The sequence below is a fragment of the Pseudonaja textilis genome, chromosome 1 (assembly GCF_049901715.1).
Source record: "Pseudonaja textilis isolate UNSWEBS1 chromosome 1, rPseTex1.2, whole genome shotgun sequence".
Classification (NCBI taxonomy): domain Eukaryota; kingdom Metazoa; phylum Chordata; class Lepidosauria; order Squamata; family Elapidae; genus Pseudonaja; species Pseudonaja textilis.
The window spans coordinates 156,867,476-156,885,409 of record NC_141990.1 but is presented as its reverse complement, the minus strand read 5'-3'; the positions used below and the strand labels follow the sequence as shown (position 1 = coordinate 156,885,409).

The following is a 17,934-nucleotide window of genomic DNA, read 5'->3' as shown; positions in this document are numbered from 1 at the left end:
TCCTCTCTGTGGCAGCCCCTCAAATATTGGAAGACTGCTATCATGCCTCCCCTGGTCCTTCTCTTCACTAGACTAGCCATGCCCTGTTCCTGTAACCGTTCTTCATATGTTTTAGTCTCCAGTCCCTTAATCATCCTGGTTGCTCTTCTCTGTACTTTTTCTAGAGTCTCAACATCTTTTTTATAATGTGGTAAATAAAACTGGATGCAGTACTCAAGGTGGTCTTACTAAGGCTTTATAGAGTGCTTTTAGTTCCTCACTTGATCTTGATTGTATCCCTCTGTTAATGCAATTTAGGATTGCATTAGCTTTTTTGGCTGCTGCTGCACACTGCTGGCTCATATTTAGCTGGTTGTCCACTAAGACTCCAAGATCCCTCTCACAGTTACACTCTATATGTGTACTTTTGGTTTTTCTTGCCTTAGTGTAGGACTTTACTTTTCTCTACATTGAATTTCATTTTGTTAGATATGGCTCAGTATTCTAGTCTCAAGATCCATCTGGATATTGAGCTTATCTTCTTGGGTGTTAGCTATTCTTGCCAGCTTAGTATCATCTGTAAATTTGGTATGTTCCCCTTCTATTCACTCATCTAAGTCGTTAATGAAGATATTCAAGAGGACTAGGCCTAAGACAGAACCTTGTGGCACCCCACTGCTTACTTCCCTCCATGTAGACTTAGACCCATTAAGGATTACTCGTTTAGTGCGGCTTGTCAGCCAGTTGCGAGTCCATCTAGTGGTGATGCTATCTATTCCACTTTTTTCTAACTTACTAAGAAGTAGGTTGTGGTCTCCTTTTTCGAATGCCTTGCTGAAATCCAAATATATTATGTCCACAGTATTTCGCTGGTCTACTAATTTAGTCACTTTATTGAAGAATGACATAAGATTGGTTTGTCATGATCTGTTTTTAACAAACCCCTAGGTCAATATACTGCTACAGATGTTTTAAGCTGTTACAACAGTTTAAATGTCTGTTTCAAATATTGTAAATTTTCAAAGATACAAGAATAATGCATTTTATAATGCATTTTATTTTTCAGTAAGACATTAGAAAACAAAATAATTACTCATATTGCCTTTAGAAATAATCTGAATGCTTTATTACAAACATTTTTCTAGTTAGTAGCATTCAGTATAATCTGTATTCCTAAACTGCTGATTAAAACACGGTAAAAATGTCTGGATAAATCAAGGGTCACAAATCAAATTTACATTTACTCATATTTGGGAAAAGAGGAAGTAGAAGTCTTTTACATTAAAAACTACAAATATGGAGAATCTAGTTGAATGACGAACTTTGCATTTATTTCTGGTTTTTAAGAGAGCTGATATCAGGGATAATGACATGAATAATTTTTTATTTATTTATTTTGATTTGTCAGTCGCTTATAAGATAATAGGTATAAGTATATACATAGTTATGAATATGTGAAATGGGTACATAAAAGAAAAATAAAAGAAACAATAGGACAGGAACGGTAGGCATGTTGGTGTGCTTATGCACACTCCCTACAGACCTCTTAGGAAAGGGGTGAGGTCAATAGTAGACAGTCTAAGGTTAAAGTTTTTGGGGTTTGGGAAAGAAACCACAGTCAGGTAGAGTATTCCAGACATTGACCACTCTGTTGCTGAAGTCTTATTTCCTGCAATCAAGTTTGGTGTGATTAACCTTCAGTTTGTATCTATTGTGTGCTCTTGTGTTGTTACGGTTGAAGCTGAAATATTCATTGACAGGTAAGTCATTGCAATGTATGATTTTATATACCATACTTAGATCAGACCGAAGATGGCATAATTCAAGGTTTTCTAGGTCTAGAATTTCAAGTCTGGTGGCATAAGGTATTCTGCAATGAGTAGAGGAGTGGACAACTCTTCTTGTGAAATATTTCTGGACTTTCTCAACTGTGCTAATATCAAATACCTAATATGGGTTCCAGACTGATGAGTTGTATTCGACTTGATCTAGCAAATGTTTTGTATGCTCTAGTTAGTAGTGTAATATTACCAGAGAAAAAACTAGGTAGGATTAGGTTAACAACTTTTAATGCCTTTTTGGTTATAGTGGGCTCTAGCATTTAGCTCATTAGAGATGAGCACTCCAAGGTCCTTTACAGAGCTTGGATCATCAACAAGGTCTTGACTATTCAGCTTGTATTTTATTTTCTGATTTTTTTTGCCAATATGTAAGACAGAGCATTTATTTGTTGAAATTTGAAGTTGCCATTTGTTTGACCATTCTGATACATAGTCAAGATCTTTTTGAAGGGTAGCAGTATTGTCTGTGGTATTGAACAGCTTTACATCATCAGCGAAGAGAACACAGTTGCTCTTAATATGATCACAGAGGTCATTTATCTAGAGTATCAAGAGAGTTGGTCCTAGAATACTGCCTTGGGGGACACCACTATTGACAAGTACAGAATATGATAGGACACTCCCAATTTTGACCATTTGTTGTCTGTTTGACAGGAATGTTTCTATCCAGTTATGCAGTTGTCCAGAGATACCATAAAATTTTAGTTTTAGGAGTAGTTTGTCATGTACCACTGAATCAAAGGCTTTACAGAAGTCTATATAGATTGTGTCTATTGTTTTTCCCTGATCAAGTTGTGTAGTCCATATGTTTTTGCAGTGTAAGAGTTGCAGATTACAGGATAGTTTTTTCTGAAACCAAATTGTTTATTAGAGAGTAGGTTGTTTGTCTCTAAGTGGACGATAATGGATTGGTTAATAATTGATTCCATGACTTTACAGGTGATGTAGCATAAGGAGATTGGTCTGTAATTTTCAACTTGGGTCTCCCTTTTTGAAGATGGGGATGACCGTGGCTTGTGACCATAGGTTAGGAATGATGATGATGATGATGATGATGATGGAGGAAAATTTAAATGGAATTAAATTGAATACTGGCTACTCAGATACACTGATGATAGGGTTGTGTGTGTGTCAAGAGACACAGAAAGAGAGAGAATATGATTGCTGATAGTGTAATATAAATTTACAGCTGTTCCATTTGTATATTCCTCCATTTCTACTCAGCTCAATTTAAAAAAAACATGTATAGATGGGAACTTAAAGAAAAGTATTTGAGAAAATTGGAAGGAGAAAAAAGGATTTTTTGATCATATTCTATTCTAAATTCTTTTCTGGACAGCCTTTTGCTACAAATATGTTCCTTTAAAGGAATAAGAAAAGCAAAAGAAATAAAATTCTTATTGTAGAAATTTTATGGCAACCACTACTATATTCTGGCTTGCTGTAAGTATAGATCAGTCTTCTTTTCTCTGTACTGACAAAAATCAATGTTTAGATTGGTTGGTAGACACATGGAACATTGTCCAGTCCATAAACCTAGTCAATCCATGTGAAGTGACAGAATATTTTGACATCTTTATATCTAATGGATGTATTACTGTACCTTGTAAATTACGGTGGGCCAAAGCTAATGTCATCACAAGTAATAGATTGTGATCTAAGATAACAAGCTCCTGGTCTATAGAGCTTGCTAATGGAAAATAAAAAGCAAAGGAATTTGAAACATGCAAAATAAAGTGCATTTTTTTCAAACACTAAACATATTTAAGAGTTGTTTACTGGCCTCACTAGAATATGATTTTTTTGGGTTCTTTTTTTAATAGAATAGAATAGAATTTTTTATTGACCAAGTGTGATTGGACACACTTGTCTCCGGTGCATAAGCTCTCAGTGTACATATAAGCAACAAGTGATAAATCATGATCATAATCATAAAATACAATCATCATAAATCACAAGATCCAACACTCAGTGATACTCATAGGATACAAAATTAGCAATTAACATAAATCATACTAGGATACTAATAAAAGAAATCAACTTAAATCATAAGATACAAAGTGTTTCTTGGTCAGAATGAATTGGATCAGGAGTTCAAATGCATAAATGCTTTGATGACTGTTGGTGAGTGTTACAGTCTGTAATGCTCAGCAGATTATTAGCAGATAGTTTTGAAATAGCTCTTGCTGATTGATGAAGTGTACTTAGATGCCTATTTGGTTGTCTGAAACCAGAGGCGATATCATACAGAGATCAAAACTCTCTGATCTCACTTGAATGTATTACTTCAATGGGGTATTCTTTCTAGAGTATTTTTAAAAAGTTTTGATAAAAATGTGTCTTCTAATCTGTTGCTTTAAAGTAGTGTATTACTTAAGCAAATATTTAAATATTAAATTAGGTTTTCTGTGTGCTTGATGTGAATATAATTCTGCTTGCCTGCCAAGCATGTCAAAACCCCAAGCCTACTTTCATTTGCCAGGGTAAATGTTTATTTTGTTTTCCCACATAATGTGCTCTTTAAAGTGTCACCAATATACCAAATCTGATTGCTTTTTAATAGAGACATGGTGGGTTTTGGGGGGAGGTTTTTTGCTTTCATTAGGAAACAGGATAAATTATCAGTAAAGCTCAAACTAATGAATCCACATACAGTTGATGTTCTTTGCATTCATTTTTCCTTTCCATCCCATTGGACTCTCTCTTGCATTCTAGGATAAACATCAGAATAATTGTGTTGTTATACCAGTATTTGAAACTATGTGAAACTTTATAGCATGAAGGCTGTGCAAACTTTTGCTTGATTAGTCTTTCAAATTTATGAATGCTCCCTTAATTGTTTTCAGAATTCTAACTTCACGCTTCATAATAGTTTTAAACATTTATTTGGGAGAGAAATAAATGTATAATTTATGGAATATACAAAAATCTTGCAATTTTTTCCTTGATTTAGTGTGTTTTATTTTGGTTTTCATGTTTGAATAAACTCCAGAATAAGTGTTCTTCAGCTTTGTCTCTGAGAGACACTTAGAAAGCCCAACTTCCATTAGGCTTATTTCCATAAATTTCTGTGATGTGATTTAGGTAAACACTGAAATACTTTGGTAAGGTTGCATTTCAAATCTTCACTGAAACACCTACTTGAGGGAATCTTCTTAGATTGAAATTTTACATATTAAGAAATTGAGATTAATGTAAAATTAATGTATATGTAGTTCCTTTTTTAGGTTTATGGAAAATTATAACCAAACCAGGTTTAAATAAACATTCAAAAGGCTCAGCTGCCTCAATATATTCTTTTTCAGAATTCATAAAATGGAAGGAAAAAAGCATTTGCTATTTTGCTATTATAAAATATATTATTATATAATATGGAATATAATATATAATATTATTAACCTATAAACAAAATTCATATACATGTGAACACACACATATACATACTTTAATGTAAAGAATAAACTTCTGTTTGGGAAATAGATACATTCCCATTGCAACCTCAACATTCTAAATACTTTCATGAATCCAAAGAGGATAATGAATGACAAGAAAAATTAAGAAAAACAACTTTCTGTAGAAGGCTAGATATGTATGGACCTCTCATTTATATAGCTCTCATCTGGTTGAGTAAGTCTCTGTGCAATTTGCTACGTTCCTCATAGATTAGCTCAAGAGTAGTTCATAGAAAATTCCACAAACATTTTTTTTAGGTAGAAGGAAGAAGAAGAAAATATGTGATTATTACTTCCTCTTGAGGCCCTTTTACGGTTGAAATCTAATCCTGCCTTTGGTATAAATTAGTCTTTCTTGTTAAGTTGGAAATTCACAATAATGTTTCATATAACTTTGAAAACTACTACTCCTTACATACTCATTCATATTAATGGATAGAAGAGAAGGATGTGCTTTAAAATGCAAGATTAAAGAAGATAACAAGAATTGCTTGGGTATCTGTTCTTTATTTGGATGTAGCTTATCCCAGCTCCAATCAGTGTCTTACATAAGTTTTGTTAGCTTCAGCTGAAGACTCAGACTCTATCTAATTTTAAGATGGTTTATATCATTGTATACTTTCGGCTTTGTTTTCTAATTAAATTTTATGTGGATTTTAGAGGACATAATCAGCTAAATTTCAAATATGAAATAAATTTTAGGGGCTTTACGATTTGCAATAAATTTACAGTTTAGCAATATTTCATTAACTCAGGTACCATTTGACTTTTGTGATTATAACAGCAGTTCTGTTTGTTTTATACTGAATATTCTTCATGGCTTTTGAGTTATAAAGCTCCAATCCTATAATCTAGGAGGATTTTTTTTTGAGAGTGAATTTCTATTTCTTCTGGCTTGTGTACATACTGGAAACCTTAGGACAGGGGAATATGTTGTCGGCTTGCTTGGTTCCCTTGGCCTTATGGGAAAGCAACTCTGAAGCTGCTTGCTGCACCACAGATCTTGAGACAGCTCTCCTCAGTGATGTTGGCAAGCCCAGTGGAGGTGAGGTAGAACAAGATGATTGCCTCTAGGAGAATAGAGAGGAAGGTCCACTGGAGGTGATGGCAGCAGAATACTTCATGCTGTACAGGGACAACTGAAAGGACAGAAACGAGATTAACAAATTCTAGTTTGTCCTTTCAAAACTATAGGATTTCTGCCAAATTTTAATGAACATCAGACTAATCTTTCATTACTATCATCTATCATCATTGTTGATCTTAACCAAGTGGAATGTAGTTAGTGCTGAGTTGAAGCTACTCATTTCATGTTCAATTATTTGTTCTGTGAGCAGTGTTCTTCTGATCAACAATTTCTTCTTCCTTGCTCCTTTATTGACTTGGTTAACAGTATTCATTTGTATTGTTTGGAAGTTGCATCTGAAAGGGTAATGTCATAGCATCTACAAAAAGGAACCATATATGTTCACATTATATTAAATTAAACTGGATGGCAGCATCAGCAAATCAAGTTGAATAGAGTGAGAATAAAAAAGATAGATTAAAGTAGAAAATGGCACCAGATATAGAGGGAAACAGTTTCCAAAAGAACTGGGAGAGACTAATATGTAGCAAGATTTCCTCCCCCCCCCCCATTAATTTATCATAATAAGGAGCCTTGGTGGCGCAGTGATTAGAGTGCAGTACTGCAAGCTACTCCTACTGCAATTTGGCAAATCGAATCCCACCAGGCTCAAGGTTGACTCAGCCTTCCATCCTTCTGAGGTGGGTGAAATGAGGACCCAGATTGTTGGGGCCAATATGCTGACTCTGTAAACCACTTTGAGAGGGCTGTAAAGCACTGTAAGTCTAAGTGCTATTGCTATAATGACTCCAGGTCCTACTTTAAGATAGTCACATATAATGTTATCCTTCATTTGAGCACTGCTCTGTTTTCTTGCTTTGTTCCAGAAATAAAAAATAGGCAAAGAGAACTGTTTTTATTGTTGAAAAATAACAATAATGCACTGATAAATGAATAGCAGAAGAGTATTTAGATTTAGTTTAATTATTTTCAAGGTTTCTCATATTATGATTTTGCTAATATAATAAACAAATTGTGGCAGGATTATGATTAAGATAGGGTGCTCCAATGTAGTGTCATAATCATATATTTTTACATTATAACTTGTTCATAGCTGATGAAGTTAAAAAATAAATAAATAAAGGCTTCAAGGAATGTGTGTGTGTGTATGAGAGAGAGAGAGAGATCATCCTGTGATTCATGAAGAAATGTAGGAAAGAGTTGTATTAATGTTTTGGGTGATGTATGTATTTATTAGTTTATATCATTTTTCAGAGAGCAGAAAGACAAGCACGAGTGATGGATTCAGCACAATATGCAGAATTCAGTGAAAGCCGTCAGTTGAGCTTTTGTAAGTATTGTGTAAAAATTTACTCTCAGAAGTAGTATTTTGCTTGTTGGTAGTGGTTAAAAAGCAAATACATTTAGTGCCAAGACAAGGGGAAAAAATGCCATTTGCACCTAACTTGCAATCATGGCACTGTCTCTCATTTGTTTGTTTTTCCCCAGAGGCTTTTAATTTTCCTGGTAAGCCAACTAAATGCACATCATCTAAACAAAACGCTGTTAAAGAGAACATGAAAGTACATTCAAGTTCAGTGAGTCTCATTATGGATGAATTTGGGAGTCCCTTCATAAGATTTCTTCTTGTATTAATCTCTTGTACGTGTTCATCTGCAGTATGATTGTATAAATTGATTACATGTGATACTGATTGCCTAGCCATCTGATATTTAACGAGGACAAAATCCTGAAGTAATTTTGTGAGTTTTCCCCCTATTTTCTCCCATGGAAAAAATAGAGAAATAATAAAGGCATAATCATTTAAGGATCTGCTTAAAAAAGAGCAGAATGTGGTGGCAAGTTAATGACATCAATAGTAGTAAAGAAAAATATAACTGATGTTGGGATTAATTTTAAATCTTATCCAGTTATTAATTAATTTACCTGATAAAATTACCCTATGTCCCCCTACATTTCCAAATATCATAACTTTAATTATTTGTTACTTTATTAAGGGTTTTTGTCACAAAACAATAATAAAAATAACTGCAAATAATGTTAAGAGCTTAGAGGTCAAAGAGAGAAAAAAAGCACACTGAAGGAGTCATAAAAAAAAACAACTCAACAAAATAGCACAGTGTGTTCCAGTGATAAATGAAAGCACAAAAGCACAAAATCTTTAAATGAAAGGCACTTATCTAGTTTTCCATAACAAGCTTTTGATTTGGAGAAATGACTGGTTCACTTGAGGATCACAATGTGAAGAATAAATGACACATCCACAATTGTGTCTTTTATAAATGTCAAATAGCAGAGACGTTTGGTCTGTAAGTAGTGTTTTTGCTGTTACATTGCTTTTTTCTGAGTTCATTTTAAGCATCTGTAAATAGTTAAGTGAAAACTCTTCATCTTAAAATGTGATAACCTCATATTTTGCACCTTTTAATTATAATCAAGGGTACACCTTGATTATATATTTCTTTCAGACAATAGTATTGAAAATGTGAACTTGGAAAAACACTTATATAAATACATATTGTTTTCTGTGATACTGTAGTTACTTAGTAGAATTCATTTATACACACAGAAATGAAAACCGAGTATAAAAATAATAGCTGTTTTTGAAATATCCGATTCAAAGCTGCTTACTTGAGAAATATTGCATAGACTTGGTTAAAAAATGAAATGTCTTTTGAGATAAATCAAAATATTGTCAGATATTGATATAAACCACATTCAGAAATTCAGATATTCACTTCTTCTCCCTCTGCCCCAAAGTCGACTTGTAATCAGGAGGTTCACAGGAGCCTCACATCATCTGCTCTCTGAATTGAAAACTATCTAAATGCAGGATCTTATCAGTATGCTTTGTAAATGGTGTTTCCATTTCTATTTTCAACATGAAAAAGAAAAGTAACATATTTAAAATATATTTTAAAGCATAGGGAAGCGTTCATTTCTTTTAATATCTATTATATCCATTTATCAAAAAGGACAGTTATTGTTTATTTAGCATAAACAATGGTACATTACCCAGGAGACTACAGTGTTAACACAGTAGTTGTTTAGCTGCCTAAGCTTCTTTGCTAGCAACAAAGATCAGATCATTTAATTCCATTGTCATACCGACTGTAATCTATGCCAGTGAGCTCTGGAAATCTACAACAAAAAATATTCATAAGATCAATGTCTTCCAACAATATTATCTCAGGGTGATTCTTCGTATCTTGTATCGGGACCATGTCACAAAACAAGGAAATTCTACAAAGAAGTAATTCCTGAAGACTCTCTGAGATAGTGACAGAATGAAGAATGCTCTTTGCCTGACATGTGATCTGCATGAGTGAGCAATGTCCAGCAAAAAAAAAACACAATCAATTGGATACCACCAGGTGGTTGGAGAAAAAGAGGAAGGCCAAAGAAAATGTGGTGCTAAGCATTTCAGGAAGGTCTGAAAAACATCAACCTTAAATGGAAGGATGCAGAGATTGTAGCTGCAGACTGAAAATTGTGGAGTATGCTTTTAGCCCAATGTGCTTAGGATAGGACATGATGGTGGTGGTGATGATGATGATGATTGGCTCTCTCGCTGAAAAGTTTGTTCAAGTCCTGCCTTAAGCCCTGAAAGTCAGCTGGGTGAACTTAAGCCAGTCACTCTCAGCCCAACCCACCTCATAGGGTGGTTATGGGGAAAATAGGAGGAAGATGTGTTAGATATATTTGCTGCCGTAACGTTATTTGTATATACTGACTGACTGACTGACTCACTCACTCACTCACTCACTTGTCAGTGAACTCAGTATCCTGAATGTTGGATTCCATCACTTACATCAGAGGTTACAAGGTCTTACTCTTCATAAGAAACAGTAGAAATCAGAAGATACAGGCTTAATATTTTATTTTTTTCCCAATACAGCCAAAAAAGCCTCCAAATTTCGAGACTGGTTGGACTGTAGTAGCATGGAAATAAAACCAAATGCAAGTGCTATGGAAATGCTGGCTTATTTAGCATATGAGACAGTAGCACAGGTAAGGAGAAAATATTTTTATTTCTCATGATTTTACGGGAAGATGCCATTTAGTTACATTTGAATTTGAGGGAAATCATAGACAGCAGCCATAATGACCTCAATCAGTCTAGCAAGATCTCCCCTACACTTTTGTTCCCCACCTCTCCTTAGCCTCCAAATGCCACTTCCTTAAATTCAAGGGTGGAATATCCAACCACCTTGCCCATTTCTCCTCCTGTTTTTCAAATACCTTACTTCCACTGATTGGCTTGTTTTTCTCCTGTTCATCCAACCTTGAAATAGTTCTGCTGAAAACATGCTTGCTTCAGGTCCATGTGTGGTTTAATCTACATAATGGACTATCTAAAACATATGCTGGATGGTGGGTGCACAGAACATTTTGCATGTCTATATTGCAAATTAATATGGAAAGATACTATCCTTATAGAAAGGAAAATAACACATGCCCTAATACTTTCCAGGACTAAATTTGTATCAAAACATTAAAAACTCCCCCCACCCCTTTTTCAGTGCATCCTATGCTTATTAGTAGCCAATCAAGTTAAGATTTTCAACTGTTCATTTTTAAATTGTCGTTTTTCTTTAGCTGGTGGACTTGGCCCTTTTGGTCAAGCAAGACATGATACCGAAAGCTGGTGACCCTTTTAGTCATGCAATATCTGCTACTTTTATTCAGCAGCATCATGCTGAGGTAAATATGACCTTAAAGTTGGTAACTTACAGAATATAGTATAGAATTTATAGATTTGCTTTATGTTTCATTGCAAGGACTTAAATTTCAATAGGAATTTTTATGGAAGCTCTAAAGGAGGGGTGTCAAACTCACGCTTTTTTCCCCCTTCGCTAAACCGGGTGTGGGCATGGCCAACGCGTGATGCATCGAGCCCATGGGCCATGAGTTTGATACTTCTGCTCTAAGTCTAAATCACTTTTCCTGAAAAGGCTCCCACCACATCTTTCTGCATATATATGAACCTATAAAGAGGAATTAATGGATGATGTTACCTAGTCAGGGAATGAAATGTCTGCAAAGAAACAACCAAGTTCAGAGACACCAAGGACTCCACAGTTCAACCCTCAATTGCAGATATTCTCTTTTATTGGAACTAACTGTATATGCTAAACATTTGCTCAATAGCTCCTTTGCAGAAGTGAGCATTTTTTATTCCTCCTGGGCCCACCACAGGACATACACATATGAAGTATCAGGGCTATATGTGGCTAATGCCTACTGTAAAGAGAAGTAGAAATAGCCTTGAGGAGTAGAAGGAAAACACTGCAGCCATGTAACCTGAGAAGCCATCTTAGACATGACCTCTAGTTCTCAAATAGGTAAAGTCAGGGGTGGGATTCTACCGGTTCTGTCCACTTCTGTAGAATCAGTAGTTCTGAAGAGCAGCAGACAGAGAGCATACATAGAACCGGTTCTATGTCTGCTACTGTTTTGGATCACCCACCCGCCCAGTCTCTTACCTGACCTTTATTTCCTGCTTTTTCAACCGCAGCTGCTTTGTGTGACACAGCTGTAGTTGAAAAAGCAGGAAAAGGCTTTTCCAACCGCTGCGCACTTGCACGCAGCGCTGCTCACCTGTCAGGGCAGCTCAGCAGGTCACAAATTGCACTCACGCGATTCGCGCATGTATGCGCAACGCAGAGCAACAGAACTGGTAGTTATACCGATCGGATCCCATCCCTGGATAAAGTGTGTGTGTGTATGGGGGGAAGCACATTCAGTTTAGCAAGCTTCCATTACTATAACTTTATAATAAACTTGTATTAGCATTTACAACTTTAATTTCAGAATTGATATACTTCAAAAGATTGATACTTATTTTATTGCAAACAAATCTTTTGGCCTTCCTTGCAATAGATTGAGAAGAAAAATTAAACTATACCCTTTCTTTTAAAACTATTACTGTTAAATGGGAAATATGCAATTAGATTTACAGTCAAAGACTGGTGAAAATGCAATAATCGAGATCCTAACAAAGGACCTAAGGATTATTAAGGCAATTTTTTCTAGATATAGATAGTTCCAAAGCAGGGTTTTTAAAAAAACTAAAATTATAATTCATTACATAGTGAACCAGATGTTCATACTGCATTTGGTATTTTTGTCCACTTATTGAGTCCTTCCCAAAGACCTGGAATAGGCAGATGCTGATGTTTTGTGATATTAAAGGTATCATTGTAGGATGTAAGCTGTTCCAAATATTATTATAATATAAAAATAGTGAAATTATTATTATTTACTATGATACAGTAACCTCCTAGAGTCCATCTATGCCTACATCTACTTATTTTATCTTAGAAATGGAAGACCTGGTGGCAGGAACAGTGACCATTTCTGAAAGTATATTTGAGATACTATTGTATATACTGAGTACTATTAGACTTCCACCAGAAAGTTTTGGATTAAAATTGTATGTTATAGGATATATATTATAATATGTTTAGATTCATCAGTAAAGCTTAATCAAGTATAATCTCTATCAAGAACAGAAACTATCTATATTGGATCCTTCTGGATTTTGGAGGTAGGGAGGGTTGGGAAGGAACAGCTCCAGAAAGAAATGTTGCAATTCTTGGAATGTCTCAGTTTCTGACCACGTTCATCTTCTGCCATTAAAACATGGAACTGAGTGGTATATGTACTCAGAGAACAATAGGTGAAGGAATAATTTTGTCTTTTTCAGATGCATATTTTAGGGCAGACTGCAAATATGAAAAGCAATCCAGGCTCACCTGATAATACTCCCCCACCAACACCCACCCTGCCATCAATGGGCCCACAGTACCTTGGGAAAATTCAGCCTGGGACTATGGGGAATGGCAGCACTGGACAAGATTCCTCCAAAGTCAAACAGCGAAAGAAGAAAAAAGTAAGCTAAAACTAATGAGACAATCAAATATTTCAGCTCCTCCAAATGTGCATCCTGTCCTCCAGAAAAGCTTATCTGTACAATGTAAAGGTCTTTCAGTATGCCTAAGTGTCAGGTGACATCTAATAAACACAGTATTGAAGAGGTTTGCAGCCCATCTAGTCAGACACTGTGTAAGATGCTTGAAAGTAACTGTTAAGGATCTGTCTGAATCATAGACCTAAAGGAAAGATCCTTCTGATGGTGACCTGCTTATCAGGTACTCTTTGCCTGCAATTTCTATCTCCTTTAAAGAGTTGCTGACAGGTATAGCTAGCACATCAGTTCCCCTCTGAAGCATAATTCTCCTTTGGATCCAGGTTTCTGTTTCACATTCCTGTCTCATTGAAGTATTTTTATCTTGAGTCTTTGTGTGTGATTGTTTTGAGATATAAGTTGCCTTGGGAATCTAGTTGGAATAGAAAGGTAGAATATGAATCAAATAAAGAAAAACTATCAAATTAAGGCCTAGATAGAGTAGGATTATGTGAGGGTCAGTTAATCACAGTGGAAAGTATAATATGTATAATTCTTCTTTTCCTCCTTACCATGCTTGTCTTTTAAAGTTTGTCTTCTTTCTGCTGCTAACCATTTGTAAGCTACCCAAAGCTGTTGGCATTTGATTAAGAATCAATTAATCTCTAGCACATTTCATTTTTGTGCTGCTAAATGGAAATTTGAATGGAAAGCATATGGAAATCTAAGTTGCTTTGGAAGTTATGATTTGTTTATGAGATCTGACAGCCATTTTAGGTGATCTTGTTACTGTGCTTCAACAAGATCCATTTCCTTATTGTATATTATTATTTTGGAATAATTTTCCCATGAAGATTCATTTTGGATAGAATTTTTTTTTTCAAATTCATTAAAAAAAACTTCTAGTCATTCAAATGTGAACTACGCTAAATTGAGATTTAAAATAGTAACAAAATAATAATGAAGTGATAAATAAAATAAATGATATTAAAAAATGAAATAAGTTTTGGATTGTTAGAAATTATTTGTCAAAATTTCAAGCATGAGAAAAATGTTGCTTGAAAATGAAATATAGGTGGTCCTTAAGCCCAAAATTTATGTTGCTAAGTGGGACAGTTAAGTGAATTTTGCCCCATTGTACGACTTTTCTTGCAACAATTGTTAAGTAAATCACTGCCATTGTTAAGTTACTAATACAGTTGTTAAGTGAATCTGTCTTCCGATTTGACTTTGGTTGTCGGAAGGTCACAAAAGATGAACACATGACTGCAACCATCATAAATAAGAGTTAGTTTCCAAGTGTCTGAATTTTGATCACTTAACCTGGTGGATGCTCTAATGGTCGTAAATGTGAAAAATAAGTCACTCTTTCCATTGCTGTTGTAACTTTGAAACTGTTGTAAATCGAGGACTGCCTGAACTACGTAAATGGCAGAATCATAAATAAGTAGTCAGTGTCTGATAATAAATATGGCTCAACAAAGCCTCTTCTGGAAAACGTTAGTAGTCTTTGAGCAGAATTAATGTATGTTAGCTTGGCACCATAGGTATATAATGTGGTATTATAGATGCAAACATAAACACATACATATACTGTGTGTATATATATATATATATATATATATATATATATACACACACACATACATATACATACACATACATACATACACATACATACACACACACACACACATGCACTTACATTTTTGTGGGGGCACTATGGCATTTGCAAGCCCAAATTGAGATCTCATTTAAGATCTCATTTAGCTAGGAATCACTATCACTATCAGAAAAGATAGATTCTCCCATCACACTTTGGGCACTTCAGCAATCATTGAAAGTATTACAAATCCACTTTAGAGACTGAAAAACATAATATTAATAAAGTGGCAACTCTAAGCACTGGTATCACTTGACTTACTAAAAAAGCTTCACAACTACAATTTTTACAAAATTGCAGGTAGGGGAAATAAAAGACTACCCTTTAGGAAAATCAGAAGAAGTTTGGTGGAGTTAATCATACCAAACAAGTGAATGCTTTCACTTCCTTGACCTAAAGAAAACCCCCAGCTTTTAGTAATATCAGAAGTGGTGATCCCATTCTAAGCCCCAATTGATGCACAAAGGTTTCTCTTAAATTCTCTGGTTTCTATGGACTTATGGTTTTAATGTTGCTTGCTTCCAAAGTAGCCCTCTCCCCTCCCCCCCGCAAGGAAAATGCCTTCTGGAAAGCCCCCTTCTTCCTGTTCTTTATCTTCTAGGATAATTTTCATTTTTGCTCTGTATATGGAAGTTTATTTTATTTTAATATGAACTGTGTGACAAGGAATGTCTCTTCCAAAAAAATAAACACATTCTACAAAGGTCAGTTTTCTTAATTAATTGACAGTGTGTGCTTGTTATGTGTTTTCAACTTAATAACAATGAATGTGCTTTGTTGTTGTTGCTGTTGTTGTTGCAGAGTACTGCAGCTTGTGGTGCCGAAGCCCAGAGTGATGCCATCCAGCCTGCCCACATCAGAGAGGCCATTCGACGCTATGGCCACAAGATTGGACCCCTTTCCCCTTACACAGTATGTAATAACAAAGATTTAAGAAGCTATATTTATAATCTTAGAGAAGTTTGATTTTCAAGTGGTCAAATGAAGAAGACTTGGAATTGTTGAGTGCAATTTGTGGCAACTCTAGTTTTCTTTAAAAATGGAATAATTCTTTGGGGGACTGAAACAATATTTTCCTTTCATTTAGGGCAAAGGAAGATAATTTTTGTTTTAATATTTTTAATGATGAATAATTTTTGTTTTGAGTACTCCTAGTGTCAACGAAGTTTAAATATTCTAAAATTAGTGGATTGATCAATCTTCTAACAAAGATTAATTCCTATTTAAGAAAGAAATGTTTGCCTCTAGGTTGGGATGGTAGCTGACCCAAAGGTATCCCGTGAATTCCCATTAATGGGGGTAAATGGGTATCTCTATTAGTCCAACACCATGGCCACTATACTTCACTAGCTCTCAGTTGTGTTGAGTAGATATGTTTTACTGACAGTAATGTGAATCACACTTTTTAAAATACTCTATGCAGCCCTATTGATAGGGACGCGGTGGCTCAGGGGCTAAGATGATCTGAGCTTTCGATCAGAAAGATGTGTCAGAACTTTTTTCCCCTTTGCTAAACCGGGTGTGGAGGTGGCCAATGCGTGATGCATCCGGCCCGTAGGCCAGGAGTTTAACAGCCCTGGATTAAGTTGCACCTCTTCTCAGACCTCACTTGGATTGATGTATGAGGAGTATTCTGGGGAAAAGTCACACAGCAGACAATATGCTTCAAGGTAGAAGTTGACTCTAGGACAATTTCCACTGATTTAGTGTATGGAGGAAATTAATCATGGAATAATGTGCAATATATAAATTAACAGTTTGATACCACATATCAACTTATAAATTCTAAACTTTAAGTTTTAATTCCACACCAATATATGTATAATCTTAGTCACTTTAGAGTGCAGTTATTGGGGAATGGGAAAAATTAAGGAAAATATTATAATGCTTGTGATGTCCCTGTTCTTGTTTCTGGGTTGGTATTTTCTATGGATGATCTTATGGCATAGATGTGCTTCAAGGGGTCTAGATTCTTCCCCATTATCCCTGCATTCAGAGATATTTGTTTAAAATATAATCAGAGTGTTAACAATATGAAATTTACCCAAAATGATTTTTGCATTTGAACTCTTAGCTTGAGCCAGATTAGTGTCTCCACTGCCTCTACGTGAGTTTGTTATTTGTGTTTCATGTCTGAATTAGGGCTTTGCCAATTAACAATTTGTTGTCTATAATGCAGATGGAAAATGGATGCAGAAGAATTAGTTTTTAAATTTTACTGTGTGTGCCAATCAAGCAAGATAATATAGCAAAATTAAATCATTAAAAGTAGTGCAATTAACATCATTTCAGTGCATACATAATTACAGTTTATGTTCCTATGTTTCTTCCCTTTGCTGAGACTCTACAGCAGTGGTGTCAAACTCACGGGCCATGGGCCGGATATGTTATGTGCTGGCCACGCCCACTCCCAGTTTAGGGAAAGGGGAAGAGGTGTAATACATCATGTGACAGCAACATGATGCCGTCAGTTTGACGTCCCTGCTCTATAGTGTATCTTCATTCAAAGCAGGGGTTGCCAACCTTTTGGACCTCAGGGACCACCAACTCATAATTTTAAATCCTGCAGACCAGAGACCCTGGGAAAATCCCCAAAAAAGTCTGAAGGAAAATTCACCACTCCATTTTCCTACCAATCGATCATTCTTTATTTGGGATTGCAGGATACCATCTCCAGCTCTGTTCTCAGGGGGAGACTGAGAGAGACTTTTGGCTTCATGCAAGGAAAGCAGCAGCAGTCTTTCTTTCTCTCCCCCAAACTCCGCCAGAAATGAGTCTTTGTGAGACTTGTTGTGCCGGCGTAGCCTCTTGGAGCAGGATGTCTTGCAGGGTCCCAAAGACTCATTTCTGGCAGAGTTTGGGGGAGAGAAATAAAGACTTTTGCTGCTTTCCTTGCATGCAGCCAAAAGCAGAAGAAGCAGAAAGAAGCACCCCGGTGCCCAGGCCAGGCACGTGGGGCGAGTGGGACAAGTTCCCCCTCCACCCTTTCCCCCTCCCCTCAC

General features: G+C 35.7%; 1 protein-coding gene across 14 annotated transcripts in view; it reads left to right on the top strand.

Annotated features, from left to right (window-relative positions):
• Positions 1 to 17,934, top strand: part of SUPT3H (SPT3 homolog, SAGA and STAGA complex component) — a 253,432-nt gene that overhangs the window by 196,036 nt on the left and 39,462 nt on the right. For all 14 annotated transcript variants that reach the window (XM_026707835.2, XM_026707836.2, XM_087919392.1 and 11 more), the window contains 5 exons: positions 7,614 to 7,689; positions 10,258 to 10,370; positions 10,959 to 11,063; positions 13,069 to 13,254; positions 15,734 to 15,844. In XM_026707835.2, coding sequence (XP_026563620.1) covers positions 7,614 to 7,689; positions 10,258 to 10,370; positions 10,959 to 11,063; positions 13,069 to 13,254; positions 15,734 to 15,844 — 591 coding nt within the window. The remainder of the gene's footprint in view (positions 1 to 7,613; positions 7,690 to 10,257; positions 10,371 to 10,958; positions 11,064 to 13,068; positions 13,255 to 15,733; positions 15,845 to 17,934) is intronic.